The sequence below is a fragment of the Cotesia glomerata genome, linkage group LG10, assembly GCF_020080835.1.
Source record: "Cotesia glomerata isolate CgM1 linkage group LG10, MPM_Cglom_v2.3, whole genome shotgun sequence".
Classification (NCBI taxonomy): Eukaryota; Metazoa; Arthropoda; class Insecta; order Hymenoptera; family Braconidae; genus Cotesia; species Cotesia glomerata.
Window position 1 is genome coordinate 7,288,717 of NC_058167.1, and position 16,320 is coordinate 7,305,036.

Sequence of the window (16,320 nt, forward strand, 5' to 3'; positions counted from 1 at the left end):
TTGACGTCTACGTATAACACATAGTTGTAAGTGCTCATTCAAAAAATTTCCTTCAGCATAAAGTAGTTATTGTTTTGTAAAGACAAAACACAAGTGAGAAACATTAAAAAATAATATGCAAAATAGTTTCACAGTATGATGTTAGATGTATTATTTTTTTCAACTTTTAAATATATTCACTATGAAATGATTTAATTCACGGTCATAATCGTGGGAGTATCCACGGCTGGAATTGAATCTTGAAGTCGGCATAACTGTAATTCTGCAAGTAACCGTAATGTTTTTTTTTTTACCTGTATACGTTTACTACTACCTTTATATTGTCTCTATACTTTCCTATCATCACCGGAAGGTAGACAAAGGGCATGCGCAGTCACAACCGGAAGTGTGAGCAACGTGCGTGACACGAATCGTGCGAGTTTCGTATGATAGAAGATTTTAATTTCTATGCTTTAAAATATATTTAAATACGAATTTTTGGGTAGTAACTCAAAAAACCGTTAAAGCTTTGTCCAATTTCAAAAGCGAAGCTTATTCAATATCAACATTAATTTTTATTTTAATAAATAAAATGAGTTTTTTTTGTAGAGTATTGCTACACTGTCTAAGAATTGTCAGTATTTCTCTGACTTGAAAAAAAAAAACTAAGGGCGGGGGTACAAAAAGCGTAGTAAACCCCTCCAACAAAATTCCATTCACGTGCTGTACCGTTTGTTTCTTCTCTTTTACTTCTACCTACTCACCTACACTTTCCTCGGTGCTCAGTATACTGTATAAATTCCTTGCAAATTTCACCCGAAATCCCAAAAGCGTTAATTTTTAATCAGTACCTTCACAGATTGTGCAATCTAGTAAACTTTACTTGGGTTTATAGGATTTAAAATTAAAATTCACCGAGCATAATAATTTTCCTTTTTTAGATTTTAAGATTTAAAGATATAAAAAAAACTTTTTTAGAGTTGAGTTTAAATTACAAAGACATACGTGTTTGAATTTCGAATGCAGAGAATAAAAGTAGACAAGATAAAGTAGGGTGTTTGTTGTGTGGATGAGTTTGAGTGTAAAAATATCTGACGAAACGAGTTCGAGTATTTATGATGGCAAAACTCTCGATTGAACTCTGCACGTATTGTCGCTTGGTAATAAAAATAAAACAAAGAAAAATAATTATCGATTAATAATTATCAAGTTTGAATTAATTTGTTAAGATTCATGAGTTTATATATCTGCATACTATTTTTATTTTACCTTTTAAAGATTTCGATACTTATACACTTACGAAAAATATAATTTATTCATCAGTCTGCTATCATTCGTCTTAATGTTGCTAGTTATATCGTTAAATAAATTGTTGTAGGTATTTTACAACAAACGTTGCCATAAGCCGTTATGCCGTCCGTTCGCATGTCACGTGCAAGCACGAAACTCTGTAAATTTTAACTTAATAAATTTTAATATCTCGTGAGTTCAGTCTCCATATACAATAGTAATAATTAATAATACATATGCGTATTCTACTATCAAATTGTTTTCGCGACATACATAAAAGCTTCCACTCGTTGATATATGTTTAATGATGTATGCACAATAAAAAATAAAAAACAGTACTCTGGAATGCTATTGACTAAGTCAATCTTTCATTGGTAGTCGTGGTAGCAATGTGAGGAACGTATCATTGATTTTGATCGGCTACCAATCAGAAAGGGAGAGTATTTTTTTTTTTTAATCACAATTATACCGTCATTTTCATTGAATATTATTTAATATGTCATCAAATGCTATTTTATTCATACAAATTAAATATGAATGCATTGTATATATTTTGTGTAATTTCGCATAATCAATCATATAATTACAATTAGTTGGGAATAGAATTTGATGTTGCGAGATATTGACAGGAAATTATAGCTTTCTAGTTGACTTAGCTTTTGACATGTTCATAGATGTAAGAGTCTATTATTTTTATCTGTTTTTATTTATTATTATTATTATTATTATTATAGTTATATTCAATAAGTAAAGTACATACACGTGATTCACCACGAGATTTAAAAACCGTCCATCACACGTGTTAATTTACTTATGTCAATACACATTTGTTTCGTAGATACATATTTTTATACTTAATGATACTGGAATTAACAGGCACCTTCCACAGTTATTAGGATTTTTAAATAAATAAAATATAATAAAAAAAATTTAACATTAGAAGTTTTAAAAAACTATCAATATAATTTTCTTTAATATTTTTTTGTAATTTATTTGTAAAAAAAGAAAATCCAACAAATGGTTAAATGTCTAATGATTTCAGTTTATACTAAAGTAAACGGACATCTGGTAACTTAAAAAATTTTTTGATAAATAGATTATAAAGAAAATTTTACAAATCTGTGAATGCAAATTTTTTTTTATTAAATGGTCAAATATCTGCTGACACCTAGTTATTATTTGATTTCATTTAATAAGTAAATTATCAATAACAAAATATTAAAAAAGTGTTATATAGCTTTTTTTTTTTTATAATAATTTATTTATTGAGAAAAATCCTAAAAATAGTCAGAGGTCCACTTATTTCAGTATCATTTTAATTAACTGATTATTTAATATAAAGATCATAAGAATTGAACCGTGTTGCACATATTAAAATAGTAAAACAAGAAAATTGACTACTCACCACAAACGTTGAGCCATCCCTCAACTCGACAAGGGTACTCCAGCTTCATGATGCTCCGATTCACCGATAAATTATACTTCTCAAGATATTAGTATGTACTATCCAATTGAAAATTTACACCAACACAAGAAATCATCACTAAAAAACTTATAATTAATCCGGATCATATTATGCCATCTAATCAGTGAAGAATAATAATAAATAATTAATAAATAAATAAGTGAACAATAGCATAAATACTGAATAGAAATAATTATGCTTGCAATCACTCTCGGGGTGAAAATCCTTGACCGTTGACCAACTTGAAATGGAGTTTACAATTGAAATATAAACAAGAGACCCGAGTGCCAGATGCAAAGCACGATCGTTAGGTTTGTTGGTAAGCGCGCGGTAAAACACTACATACTTCTCAATCGTGGGACGTGGGGCACCATACGAACCACATGCATCAGCACCAGCTCCTCGATTCAAACTGAAAGTGGCAATGTAGTGAGGAAAGACTAGACCAACCAACACAACGTATAAATGTTGGACTGTATTACTGTGTATTACTGTATGGATGTATAGCAACGAGGAGCGAGGCGAGGCCAACAGACCCACCGGCTAGTGCTCAAGCACAAACACATTCAACGACTCTCACTCTATACTCTATACATAAGCTGCATTATCTGTCCTATACATTTCATCTGCTCCCTTTTAACTCCACTTTACACTCACCCACAACGACCGCTACCGAACATTACCGACAACTCACGAACAATCATTTCTCTTTTACTCGCACGGTGCTCCAACCATCAAACGCAGAATCAAAAATTGCGCGCGCAGCAGTGTTCAAATAATATGCGCAGAACATTTCAACTACTACGCAAGTCCCAATAATATAATTCTCTGTTGTAAATATCTATTTATTGTTAAATAATTTTTAATTATATTCATGGTACTGAAGTTAGCTGTCAGATGTCAATTTTTAAAATTTTTGTAACAAACCAATTATAATAAAAAAATGCTTATAAAAATTTTCACTTGTAATTTTTATTAATTTTCACATGTAGAATTTTTTAATTAAACTTTTTTTTATAATAATTTAATTGCCATAAAATTCTAAAAAAATTTTTAATGTCTGTCAACTTCGGTGTCATTTATATTCATCGGTTCACATTTAAGACTCTAATTAGTTTTATTTATAGGTTTTATGTTATGATAATAAATTTAACAGACTTGATAAATATATGTTAGGATTATTTTCCAAAGAAAATAAATTATGAAAAAATAAAAAAATAATTATTATAGAATTATTAAAAACATTTTTTATTATTGCAGACAGAAAAATTCCCATTTAAATTGTTATTTTGGTAGTGTTAAAATTAATGAAAATTATTGATGCAATTTTTTAAAATGTTTTTTTTACTAGTAACTTATGAGTTTAAAAAACTAAAAAATTTTTACATGTTTGCTAATTTCAATTTTATTAATTTTTAATATTGATGCATAGACATAAATTTTTATCACAATAAAAACAACAAACATCACAACATACGCATGAAAAATAAATACTTTTTATTACTTTCTCAATTTTTGTAGAGTAGTATTGAGCTATCAATCCCATGGTTTTCCCTAACAAATAGTTCACTATGAAAAAAATATACTTACAAGATTGAAAGAAATGAGAGTGCAAATTTTTATAAATACTTCCTTTATAATTCGCTATCTATTTTAAAAAATTAAACAAATAAGTTATCAAAAAAAATAATTTTTCGCGTCAAAGATTGACCAAAACTATGAATTCAATTTTTTATGAAAATATTTTCTCAGTATTATTTTAATTTTTAATAAGATCAAGTAATGGGTAAATAATTCTTTGTTAATTTCAGTATCATAAAATAATACAATTTATATTTAGAAAAAAAATGTATAAAATAATTTATGCAAATAATAAATTCGTTTCAATAAAATTATTACTAAATAGAAATTAATACGATACAGAAGAAAACCCAATATTTTTTGCAAATATTTTATAATTATAGCATATCAATAAAAAACTAAATAATAAAAAAGTATGAAACATGTAAGTATATATAGGTATTATGAAATAGACGCCACCTGTGTGGGATTTCTCTGGCGAGAGTTTCAGTTCTGTCAAAATGGCGCTCAAAGCACAAGTCGGTCAAAGTGAGTACCCTAAAAAAATAAAATTTATTATTTATCGCAACAAAATAAGTGTAATTTGTCATTGCACATAGATTGTTTGAATAATACTTTACTATAAATAGTAATAGTTATTTATAATAACCTCAAATACGTATGATATTAAGGTTTTGTTGGGCGTACGTCTTGGTCAAGATGATTTCATCACACAATTGAGCATACTCATAAATGTCAAACTATTTAGTATTTTTGTCAGTCCATAACATTTACATCAAATAAACAATTCACTGATTATTTAGTAGGCTTATAAATTTACATCATAAATTATTGTAATTTATCACAATTATTTATTTTTAATTACACTTTGACGTTTAATTGTTTGTATATGATACTTACTATATCAACAGTGATGAATCATAACATTGATTTTTTAATGATAATAAAATTCAATTGATAATTAACCTAGTGTTCTTGATATAATCCGTGACAATTCTATTTTTAGATTACACACGTGGACTTGACATAACACTAATCTAATTCGTTATTTATGAGTAAAATAATTTCATATTGATTATAGGAACTTTAAAACATTACTTCAAATTATTGAGAAATTAGAAATCTTAATTATTAATTATTCAATTTTATTAATATTACATACATAGATATTTAATTATAAGGGTACTATTTCACAAGTATACGTGACTGTTGTGACGTCACTAACTTTAAAGACCGATCAATACTTGAATAGATGGGTACCGAAAGATTTAATGTTACAGATTACAGCAATTTATCTAACTAATCTGTACATTACCTTTATTTTATTTTTAATTAAATCTCACCATTTTTTATTTTATAAATTAATATAGATAACAAATCAAAATTTTTTATAAATCATGTAATTATATTGTTTTTTTTATAATAAAGAAAATTTTTTATTTTTTATGCTTTTTTGGAAACTTTTTATGAGTATGATTGTAGCAGATGTTGAAAAAATTATTTTTATTAATTTATAAATAATTTACTTGTTTCGAAAAAAAATAATATAAAAAAAAATGAACTTGGAAATTTGAAAGAAATCTTCCTGTGTAATTTTTAAAAATATTTCTTCAATTATTAATTTTAGAGTTACTTGAAAATTTTTTGAATTAGCTGCTTGCTTCTTTCACACTCATGAAATTTGAAAACGTTTTGTTTTTAACAAAATTTTAAATTTGTTTTTTTTTTTTATTAATATGACAATTTAACATTTTTTTTTTTATAAGTCGATAACTTTTTTTATAATTTGACCTATACAATAGAATTACTACTATTAGTTAAGGGAAATAATGATTTTCTGTAATCCTTAACTTCTAATCATCATTAAAATTATGTCCATCGTAGAAAGTAGTTTTGAGTAATATTTGGAGTAATTTAGAGAGTTAAATACTGTTTAAATTTTAATTTGTAATGAAAGATCCGAAGATACAAAAATATAATTTTTTTTTATGTTTTTTACTAAAAACGTAGTATGTTATGTCTTTTATTATTTATTACTTAATAAAGAGTCGACTGGGTACTACATTTAGGTCAATCCATACCAAATCATACCTGTTTTAGAAAAATATATTTCTTTTTTCAGCAATTTTTTTTAAGTTTAAGAATTTTTTACACGTTCAATTTTTAGAATTTCTTAAGAAGAGTGATATAATATAAGTTTTGAATGTTCATAACTTTTGATTGTTTTAATCTACACTACTCACAAAAATTAAGGGAATAAAAAAAAATGCAATTTTTTTTTAGATTTTTGACAGGCTGTATTCCAGTGGAAAATGATCGTATCGCAAAAATTAAAAATGCATTTTAAAGCTCTGAGATTCTAGTTTTCAGATCTTGAGATCAAAATTTTTTAGGAAGTACGGTTTCAACATGATCCGAAGAAAAAGAGCGAAAAAAAAATTTTCGAAATTTTTGATTTTTTTTTTTCGCTCTACGGGCTCGGAAAAATTTTTTCAGATAAAGCGACCTTATGGAACAGATAGCTTATTTATTCAGATTCAATTTCATTTTTTTATTTAGCTCGATACAACCATTTTTTGCGGAGATATCCGAGATTAGACGAAAAAAGACGTTTATGTCTTTAATCATCAATATCTCTGCAACCAATAATCGCACAGCAAAAAAAAGGACAGTTTTGAAAACTGGAAAATATTCCTAATGAAATCCCATAAAAAATTCCAAAAAAAAAAATTTTATCGATGTACGATACCGCGTTAAGGAAAGTTGAAAAAAGTGACTTTTTCCCTTATTTTGGTTAATCGACTGTATCTTAACAAATATCGACGTGGAAGCTAGACATTGCAGGAATTTTTACACCTCAATGTACCCCTTAAAACAATGTAAATTTTCAAATCGATCCATTGAGTAGTTTTTCCGCCCCGATAATTCAAATTTTTGAAAAAATTAAAGGAATAAGATTTTATCCATTATCGTGCTGCAATCTTCAGAAAAATGAAAACTTGATTTTTTTTTCGTTTTGCTCTCAATTTGCCTCAGCTCATCAGTAAATTTTAATAAAAAAAAAAAAAAAAAAACAAACAAACAAATTAAAAAAAAAATTTTTTTTTTGTAAAAATTTTTGACTTTTGTACATGCTTGTAAAGAAGGACCTTCTTATAAACACCACCGTCCATCTTACGGCATGAAACAAATTTTATTTTTGTTTAAGAAATTTTTTATGAAAATTATTTTTATTCTGAGTAATTTTTTTTCTGAAATTATAATTATAAATATTATTATTATTATTATTGTAATATTAAAATTAATTTAAAAGTAATAAGGGTTATTTTTATAATCCTGAAATTCAGTTGAGTAAAGAAAAAGGAAGAAAAAACAAAACATTTTATAGTATGAAACATAACAAGTACTCAACTTCTTCGACTTTTTGTAAAAATAAAATTTTTCTTAACTTTTTTTTGATTTCGGAAGAACTTGAGTTAAAAAAAAAAAAAAAAAACATTAAAACTCAATCAAAAGTTGAGAATTTTTTAAATCCACCATACCGCTGCTTTTTTGAAATTAAAAAAAAAATCTGAATGTACAAATTTTAAAAGATCAAGGACTAAAAATTTCCAGGCAAGCTTCTTTTGATACATAAAAAAACGTATCAAAAAATTAGTTGTATAAAAAAATTTTAAAAACTAGGTGATTTGATATGAAATGATTTTTCTACTTTTTTAAATTTTATTGAAACTTTCTTTTTTAATTAAATCAATTCCGATATATATATATATATATATATATATATATATATATATATATATATATATATATATATATATATATATATATATATTTAATTACAATATCGTATCACGTAACGGTAGAAATCTGAACCGATGCTATAATTGAGAATAGATTCATATGATATGTAAAAAAAAAAATTATAATAGATAAAATGACATCAGGCAGATTGTTAAAATAGGTCATCCTTCATTGAAACATCGAAATTGTTATCTCAATATATTGAAAGTAGAAAATTGTAGATACCTTTAATTGGGTGTAGTATTTCCATAGTGATAAAATTCGATTACTATAATTGAATAATTATATTTATGTAATTAATAATTATATCTTCGTAACTCAGTTCATGGTTAGATTTTATATTCTCATAAAAATTACATATCACTGGTTATGTATTATTACTTTCAAAGCTGCATTGTTTTATTGCACATAACAACATAACAGGAGACAGTTATCGTTAAATTTGTACTATGCGGTATTAAGTATAAATTGTTCATTAATACCTCGCAGTTGAACACAATGCAGGGATTATTTAAATCTCGTATTAATTTAAACATCTACAATGAGCCAGTGAATATGAAAAAAAATTTTTTTTACTAAGATTAAACATTAATACCGCAATGAATAAATTATAAAGATAGAAAATATAAAATTTTGAAATGTGTTTCAATAACAAACAAGTTATGTAGTTTTATATTTTTTTAAATAAAGATTCTTTCTAACAAAAGGAAATTATCATTAAAAATAGTTAGAGCTATTAAAGTTTATTTACAAAACTGTGAAAAACTGAACATCATTAAACAAAATGTTTACAGTTACTGGAAGTAATCATCATAACTGTTGGAGACTTCAGTAAACAGATATTTGATTTTTTTTTTTTACACATTGTTACGATAGATTATTTTAAACGTATTTTTTTTTACTTTTATTATCTAATAAAAAAATAATATAAGATGATTTAATTAAACAATTATTTTTATTTTTTTTGCTTTGCAAAACCAAAAGGGCGTATAATTTTTTTTTTTTATGCCAATCGTTTTGTAAACATGTTCTAAGCCTAAAAATGAAAAAAAAAATTCCAAAGCCAAAAGGGCGTATGTCTCAAGTTATACGCCTTTTGGCTTTAGAACACTAAAAATTTAGTGATCTAAAACCAAAAGGGCGTATAATTTTTAACTTCCCGCTAAGAAAATTAAAAATTTTCTAAAATCGAAAAGTTATTGGTCTTATCCCGTTTTTCGAAAATAGAGTTTTCATCAGATCAATATTCAACTGTATTCAGCTCAAAAATTTTTTTTAACGATTAGTTAACAATTTCTTATTTATAATGAGGTGTTTTTCATTCTATATATACATATTATGGATTTTAACTACAATTTTACGTAGCGGAATCGGTGGCTTGAATTTTTAGGCGAGAGTAGAGTATACTTACTTTCGTGCTTAAGGTATACAGTTAAACAAAAATATATCTTTTATTAAAGCTATAGCGGGCAAGAAATTATTATAATTATTCGAAGTTAAAAAATACGAAAAAAAACTAATATCAAAATACGGAAAGTTTAGTGGGGTACAATTCCTGCACCTATCTCTATCTGCATCTTTTACATTTTCGTCTGAAAAAAAAAGAAATTGATAAAAACATTAACATTTTAATACGCGAAAAAAATTTTGAATTCATATGCTTTTTTAATCATTGGACTGTCCAAGATGATGAAAATTTAAAGTTATCACCATCGAAAATGTTGATTTTTAAAAATTTTTTTTATACAAACTTTCTCCGGACAATTTTGAAGACTGTTTTTCGAAATTTTGAAAAATCCTGATTTTTTTTTATACGCTCTTTTGGCATGGAACCCTATCTAACTGCTGTAATACGCCCTTTTGGCATTTGATACACGACATAATCACTGTACAACATAATCATTGTAAATTATAAAGATATTTTTTTTTTTTTTCATGAATAATTATTAATTTGTAATTTTTATTTATAGAAATCATGAATGAAGTTATCAAGCAGAAGATTAACAAAAAAGCTTCTGCTGGTGGCGGTGGTGGTGCTGCTGTTGGTGCTGGTGCTGGTGCTAATGTTGAATGGAGAATCCTCGTCGTAGATCAATTAGCCATGAGAATGGTATCAGCATGTTGCAAAATGCATGATATAAGTGCTCAAGGAATTACATTAGTAGAAGATATCAATAAGAAACGAGAGCCTTTACCATCAATGGAAGCTATTTATCTTATTACTCCTTGCAATGGCTCGGTGCAAAAACTTATTGATGACTTCAGTAATCCATCTAGAACTATTTATAAAGCTGCCCACGTATATTTCACTGAAGGTAAAGTCTAATTATCGTTTCTCCTATCGATTAATTATAACCAAATCTTTTAACTAAATCTAATATAAATATTAATATCAATAAATTTACAATCGCACAATAATAGCGTTTAATTTATAGATTTTTTTTTAATTTTTTTTAAAGAGTGTTTTGAGTTTTATTATGTTTTTATTTTTTACATCAATTTTTAGTTAATATTTTTTCACAGCATGTCCTGATGATTTATTTAACAATTTACGCCAATCGATGGTAAAAAAATACATTAGAACTTTAAAGGAAATCAACATAGCATTTATACCGTATGAAGAGCAGGTAAAAATATTTTTTTTTTATTTTTTTTTTTTTTAATTTGATTTGCGGGTGAAATTCTTGTCTTTTATCAAGCTGATAAATTGTTTTGTTTATTTCTTTCTTTTTGTTCTTACACTCTCTTTATCTTCATCCCTACAACTTTACGATTCGAAATGATGAAAATAAATGTTTTTTTTTTCTTCTCAAAACGACATTATTCTGCAATTAAATGTATTACACGTGTATTGATTTTATTCATCGCACGAACTAACAATTTTTCAAAATGCATTAATGCTTGCACTCATCCAGTGTGTCCAGAGGAGCTCTTCAATGAACTCTGCAAGTCTCTCGCCGCTAGAAAGATAAAAACTCTCAAAGAGATCAACATTGCATTTCTTCCGTATGAGTCTCAGGTGAAATAAAACTGTTCAAACAAATAAATCCATCCAAATTATATCAAACATACCGTATTTTATTCACTCAAAATAACTTTTCACTTTCTTTGTCATTGTTTTTCCTTATTGGCTAAAATCGTAAAAAAAGAAGATATTAACTTGTGGCTTCTCTATGCATATTAATTAGCTTTGCATAAAATTTATGTGACAAATTATTGCTTATTGCTCAAAATAACAATATAATAATATATTAGCTTGGCATTTATAGTAGAACCAAGCGACTAAATAAACAAATTAATTTTAACATTAATATATACTCAGGTTTTTTCTCTGGATTCACGTGAAACGTTTCAATGCTTTTACAATCCATCATTTATAAATGCTCGAAATGCAAATATGGAACGCAGTGCTGAACAAATAGCAACACTTTGTGCTACTCTTGGTGAATATCCATCAGTAAGATATCGAAGGTAATTAATTATTCATTAAAAATTTTACTTCCTTATATTTATAAAAAAACTAAGCAACTAAATATTAAATTTTTAATAATTGTAATAGCGATTTTGATCGTAATGTGGAACTCGCACAAATGGTACAGCAAAAATTAGACGCTTATAAAGCCGATGAACCAACAATGGGTGAGGGTCCGGAAAAATCACGCTCGCAATTATTAATTCTTGATCGTGGATTCGACTGCGTTTCGCCTCTATTGCATGAACTTACACTCCAAGCTATGGCGTATGATTTACTTGACATTGAAAATGATGTTTATAGGTAACTATTCTCCTTTATTATAAATTATCATTTATATATAAAAATTATTTACCACTTTTGAATTATTTTTCTACAGCTATGAGGCATCGGCAGGCCAGGGTGAAAAAGAAGTTTTGCTTGACGAAAATGATGAACTGTGGGTAGAATTGAGGCATCAACATATTGCTGTTGTATCTCAGTAAGCGTGAAAATTATTAACCATTTTTTATTTACATAGTATACAGTTTGTATATGAACAATTTGTATTATAATTATTTTTATTAATGAATATTTTCTTTTTTTTTTTTAGAAATGTCACAAAGAATCTTAAGAAATTTACAGAATCAAAAAGAATGCCGCAAGGAGATAAACAAAGTATGAGAGATCTTTCGCAAATGATTAAAAAAATGCCTCAATATCAGAAAGAATTGAGTAAATATGCTACTCATTTACATTTGGCGGAAGATTGCATGAAGCGTTATCAAGGAAATGTAGACAAACTTTGTAAGGTTGAACAGGTAAGAAAAAACTGTTTTTCATTTTTTTTTTTTTTTTTTAAAATGTTTAAAATTAACAAATACAATACTAAAAGGATTTGGCTATGGGTACTGATGCTGAAGGCGAGCGTATCAAAGATCAAATGCGCAACATTACTCCAGTTTTGTTAGATCAAACAGTTAACAATCTAGATAAATTGCGTATTATTGCCCTATATGTATTAAGTAAAAACGGAATTAATGAAGACAATCTCAATCGTTTAGTTCATCATGCTCAAGTATCACCAGACGACAAACAAACCATTATGAATATGGCAAGCTTAGGCATCAATGTTGACGTATGTGCAAAATAGTTGTAAAAAATATTTATTAATAATTACTACATTCATTAAAGTTAATATTTACATTTTATTCCATAGGGTAAAGGACGTAAACCATACACAGTTCCACGGAAAGAAAGAATTACTGAACAAACTTACCAAATGAGTCGTTGGACACCAGTTGTTAAAGATATTATGGAGGATTCTATTGAAGATAGATTAGATACTAAACATTTTCCATTTTTAGCCGGGCGTGCTGTTAGTTCTGGATATCATGCTCCAACGAGGTATAGTTTGTTTTTATAATGATTATTATTGATTATCGTTTCTGGGCTTGAACAAAGATCATTAACTATCCATGAGAGTGTTCTACTAGTGAATGTTCTACTAGCGAACTACGCGGTGTATTATCAATTTTTTTTTTTTTTTTTTTTAATACATCATCATTATTCATCTTTAAAGCCATTGACACCATTAGTGTTCGACTAGTAGAGAATTGTGAATTGTGATCAGCCTATACTGTTCGTGTATATGTACCACCTGCAGTAGTGATTGGTGTACTTAGTAATTTGTTGGATCTGTTATCTGAGAGTTTGACTGATATTAGCTGTAAGATTATTAAATCTGATGATTTAAATACTAATATGTTTATCAGGCACCAGGCTCGTATATTACATAATGCAAGATTTTCGCTCTTAAATAACTTTTATAACTTGCTTTAATTTGAACAATACACTCTTGTTACTAATTATCAAGCAATTATTTAGACCTGGTGCTGTCTAACTAACTTAGTGGCTGTCTAACTTGACAAATTATCAACTTAATGGCGTTATTTATGTGTAATTGCTGTAATTTTTATAATTATTATTATTTTTTCTTTATCGTTTTATTAATTACTATTATTTTTTTTTGGGTTGCAATTGCTAGCACATCAATGGTCTACTCATTTAGCAAACTATCTATTAAATTATTGTACTATTTATGTCATCTTGTTATACATTACAAATTTTTTATATACTAACTATTGTAACTATCAACCCTGTTAATGGCGTAAGCTGTTGGGTTTGTTTAAATAAATAAATAAATAAATAAATTATATTTATATAATATGAAAAAAAATTAATTATATTATTCTAGCGCACGTTATGGACACTGGCATAAAGATAAAGGACAGCAGACTATTAAAAATGTACCACGTTTAATAGTCTTTATCGTTGGTGGAGTATGTTTTTCTGAAATTCGATGTGCATATGAAGTAACGAATGCTATGAAAAATTGGGAAGTCATAATTGGTAAGATTAGTCAAATCGTGTGTTTTTTTATCTTATATTATTAGTAAATTTTAATTATTTATCGACTTTTTTCAGGATCATCTCATATTATCACACCAAAATCTTTTCTATCGGATTTGAGTAAAGTCCACATCTAAATCTAATTGACTGATTTTATCTACAACTTTATGATGACATAGATTACATATTGTGTACTAATAATTTCAGTGGAATCAGTAATATTAATAAAATTTTTTATTTATTTTTAATGTATTCTGGAGAACGTAAAAAATTGGAAACGAAAAAATTGATTGGATTTTCGACAAATGTGTCAAGTGCCTGCATGAGATACTTTGAAGAATTATTTATTAATATTACTAATACCACTTGAGATTAATAGTAATAGTATATGTTCAACAATAAATAGTAATTCTTATCATAAGCAATAGAAAAAAGTTAAATAATAATAATAAAAAATATATAAATATATCATATGTTTCAGTCACGTCCAATAGTCTAACTTTTATTTTACATTAGTCATGGACGTGATGATTGTATAAAAATTAATAATTGTTACTTATATTTTTGTGTTCTTATTAATTATTTAAATATTTTTTTGCATATAAAGGAGAAGAAAAAAAACTTAAGTAATCATTAAATGAATTATTCAAATTTATAGATTAAAAATAGGTAAAAATGATGAGCGCGAATGCAATATTGTTAGATAAAAAAATTATAATATCTATCAAATTAATCAAATTTTACAATTTAAATTATTCTAAAATTTTCTATATCCTGACCACCTTTTTTTCACCAATAATCAAAAAATAGAAGCTTTTAATTTTCAGAATCAGAAATAGTTGGAAAAAAAAAAAAAAAAAAAAAAAGAAATTCTGAAAGTAAAATTAACTTGTCATCAAAAATAAGTTTATAACATTATTAGATTTTTGAGATTCAATAATGAAGTTGACTAACCATTAATATAATAATGAAATATCTTTATTAAATTATTAAAGCTATGCGTATAGTCATTCCGTACAAGCACTCATCACATAAATGAAATAAGAAAAAAAAATCTATCAACTATGCAATGAAAAACAAAATTATTATATTTTCCATTATTAAAAAAATTACTATCTTCATTATAATGCATAATCTGTAGTATCACTACAATGCTTTCAATCTGTATACACTGATCAATTTTAGATTTTTATTGTTCGCTAATTAAAAATATAAATATTACAATATATATATCCGTTGAATAGCAACAGTTAAAGATCTATTGAAATAATTATAAAAATGCAACTTAGAATATTTATATAATTAGTTATTATAAATGTGTATTTATATTATGTTAATCCAAAGAAAGTGTTCTGCTTAAAATGGCCTATACATTGTAGGGTTTAAAGAAATCAGTTAATTAAATTATATGTGTTGTTAATGAAATTAATAATTGTTTCAATATAGATCAAATTACGCGATCACTCTATATAATAAACTTATCATAATAATATAATGATAATATTTAAATACAAATAATTACAATGATAATAAAATGAATAATACACTATAACTACTACAATTCAATTTACCCCCTGCCTAATTTTATTTTGCTTTTTGTTGGATTAAGGATTTGTATTAGGATATATGTAGTTCTTAAACATGTAGAAAAATATTAATTAATGCTACAAATATTGATGTTTAATTGATTATTATTTTATATAAAACTTGGAATAACTATGTAAATATAATCATAATCTTTAGTGCATTTCTTATTAACTTATTCTACATACACACACACAAACATGTTATCCATGTACATGTATAATATATATTTATGTATGTGTATATATATATATATATATATATATATATATATATATATATATATATATATATATATATATATATATATATATATATATGTATAACATTGTATGATGATAAAGTTTACACATGAATCGGAAAAATTGCTAACTAGGAAACGAAAACGTCGTGAAATATTTATTAATTTTATTTTTTTTATGTATTTTCATTAAACTAAATACTGTTTTTTTTTTTTTTTTTTCGTATTTCAATTCATAATAATTATTATTATTGTAACTTTTTCCATTCAATTTTCAATATATGTCAACAATTTTCTGTCGAAACCTTTTTTTGACTATTTTTACGTATGCGCGCTTACATATTTTATGTTGCGAAGTAAATGAAATTCATTATTTATGTATGTAATATTCAAAGAAAAGAAGAAACGAAAAACAAAAAAGAAGATTAATTTAAATATGTGTATGAAAGGACTGTGTAAATCTAATAAAAATAAAGTTCATATTTATAAAATATATTAAATATTGAAATTTGA

The 16,320-nt window shown here is 25.9% G+C and overlaps 2 protein-coding genes across 4 annotated transcripts in view; one reads left to right on the forward strand and one right to left on the reverse strand.

Annotated features, from left to right (window-relative positions):
* LOC123273022 (disabled homolog 2-interacting protein) overlaps positions 1–3,247 on the reverse strand; it is a 66,690-nt gene extending 63,443 nt beyond the window's left edge. Inside the window, exon 1 of one of the 2 annotated variants that reach the window (XM_044740109.1) lies at positions 2,675–3,247. In XM_044740109.1, coding sequence (XP_044596044.1) covers positions 2,675–2,723 — 49 coding nt within the window. In that variant the 5' untranslated portion in view covers positions 2,724–3,247. The remainder of the gene's footprint in view (positions 1–2,674) is intronic. The other variant, XM_044740111.1, reaches the window with a different exon arrangement.
* A 1,503-nt stretch (positions 3,248–4,750) lies between these two features.
* Positions 4,751–15,402, forward strand: LOC123272933 (protein ROP). 2 transcript variants are annotated; one of them, XM_044739959.1, is made up of 11 exons: positions 4,751–4,843; positions 10,090–10,434; positions 10,643–10,746; positions 11,442–11,590; positions 11,679–11,894; positions 11,971–12,072; positions 12,184–12,391; positions 12,466–12,708; positions 12,790–12,977; positions 13,828–13,982; positions 14,058–15,402. In XM_044739959.1, the coding sequence occupies exons 1-11, from the start codon at positions 4,816–4,818 to the stop codon at positions 14,117–14,119; spliced, it is 1,800 nt and encodes a 599-aa protein (XP_044595894.1). In that variant the 5' UTR covers positions 4,751–4,815; the 3' UTR covers positions 14,120–15,402. The 2 variants fall into 2 exon arrangements, with proteins under 2 accessions (XP_044595894.1, XP_044595893.1); XM_044739958.1 differs by lacking the exon at positions 10,643–10,746 and adding an exon at positions 11,035–11,138.
* Positions 15,403–16,320: the final 918 nt, after the last annotated feature.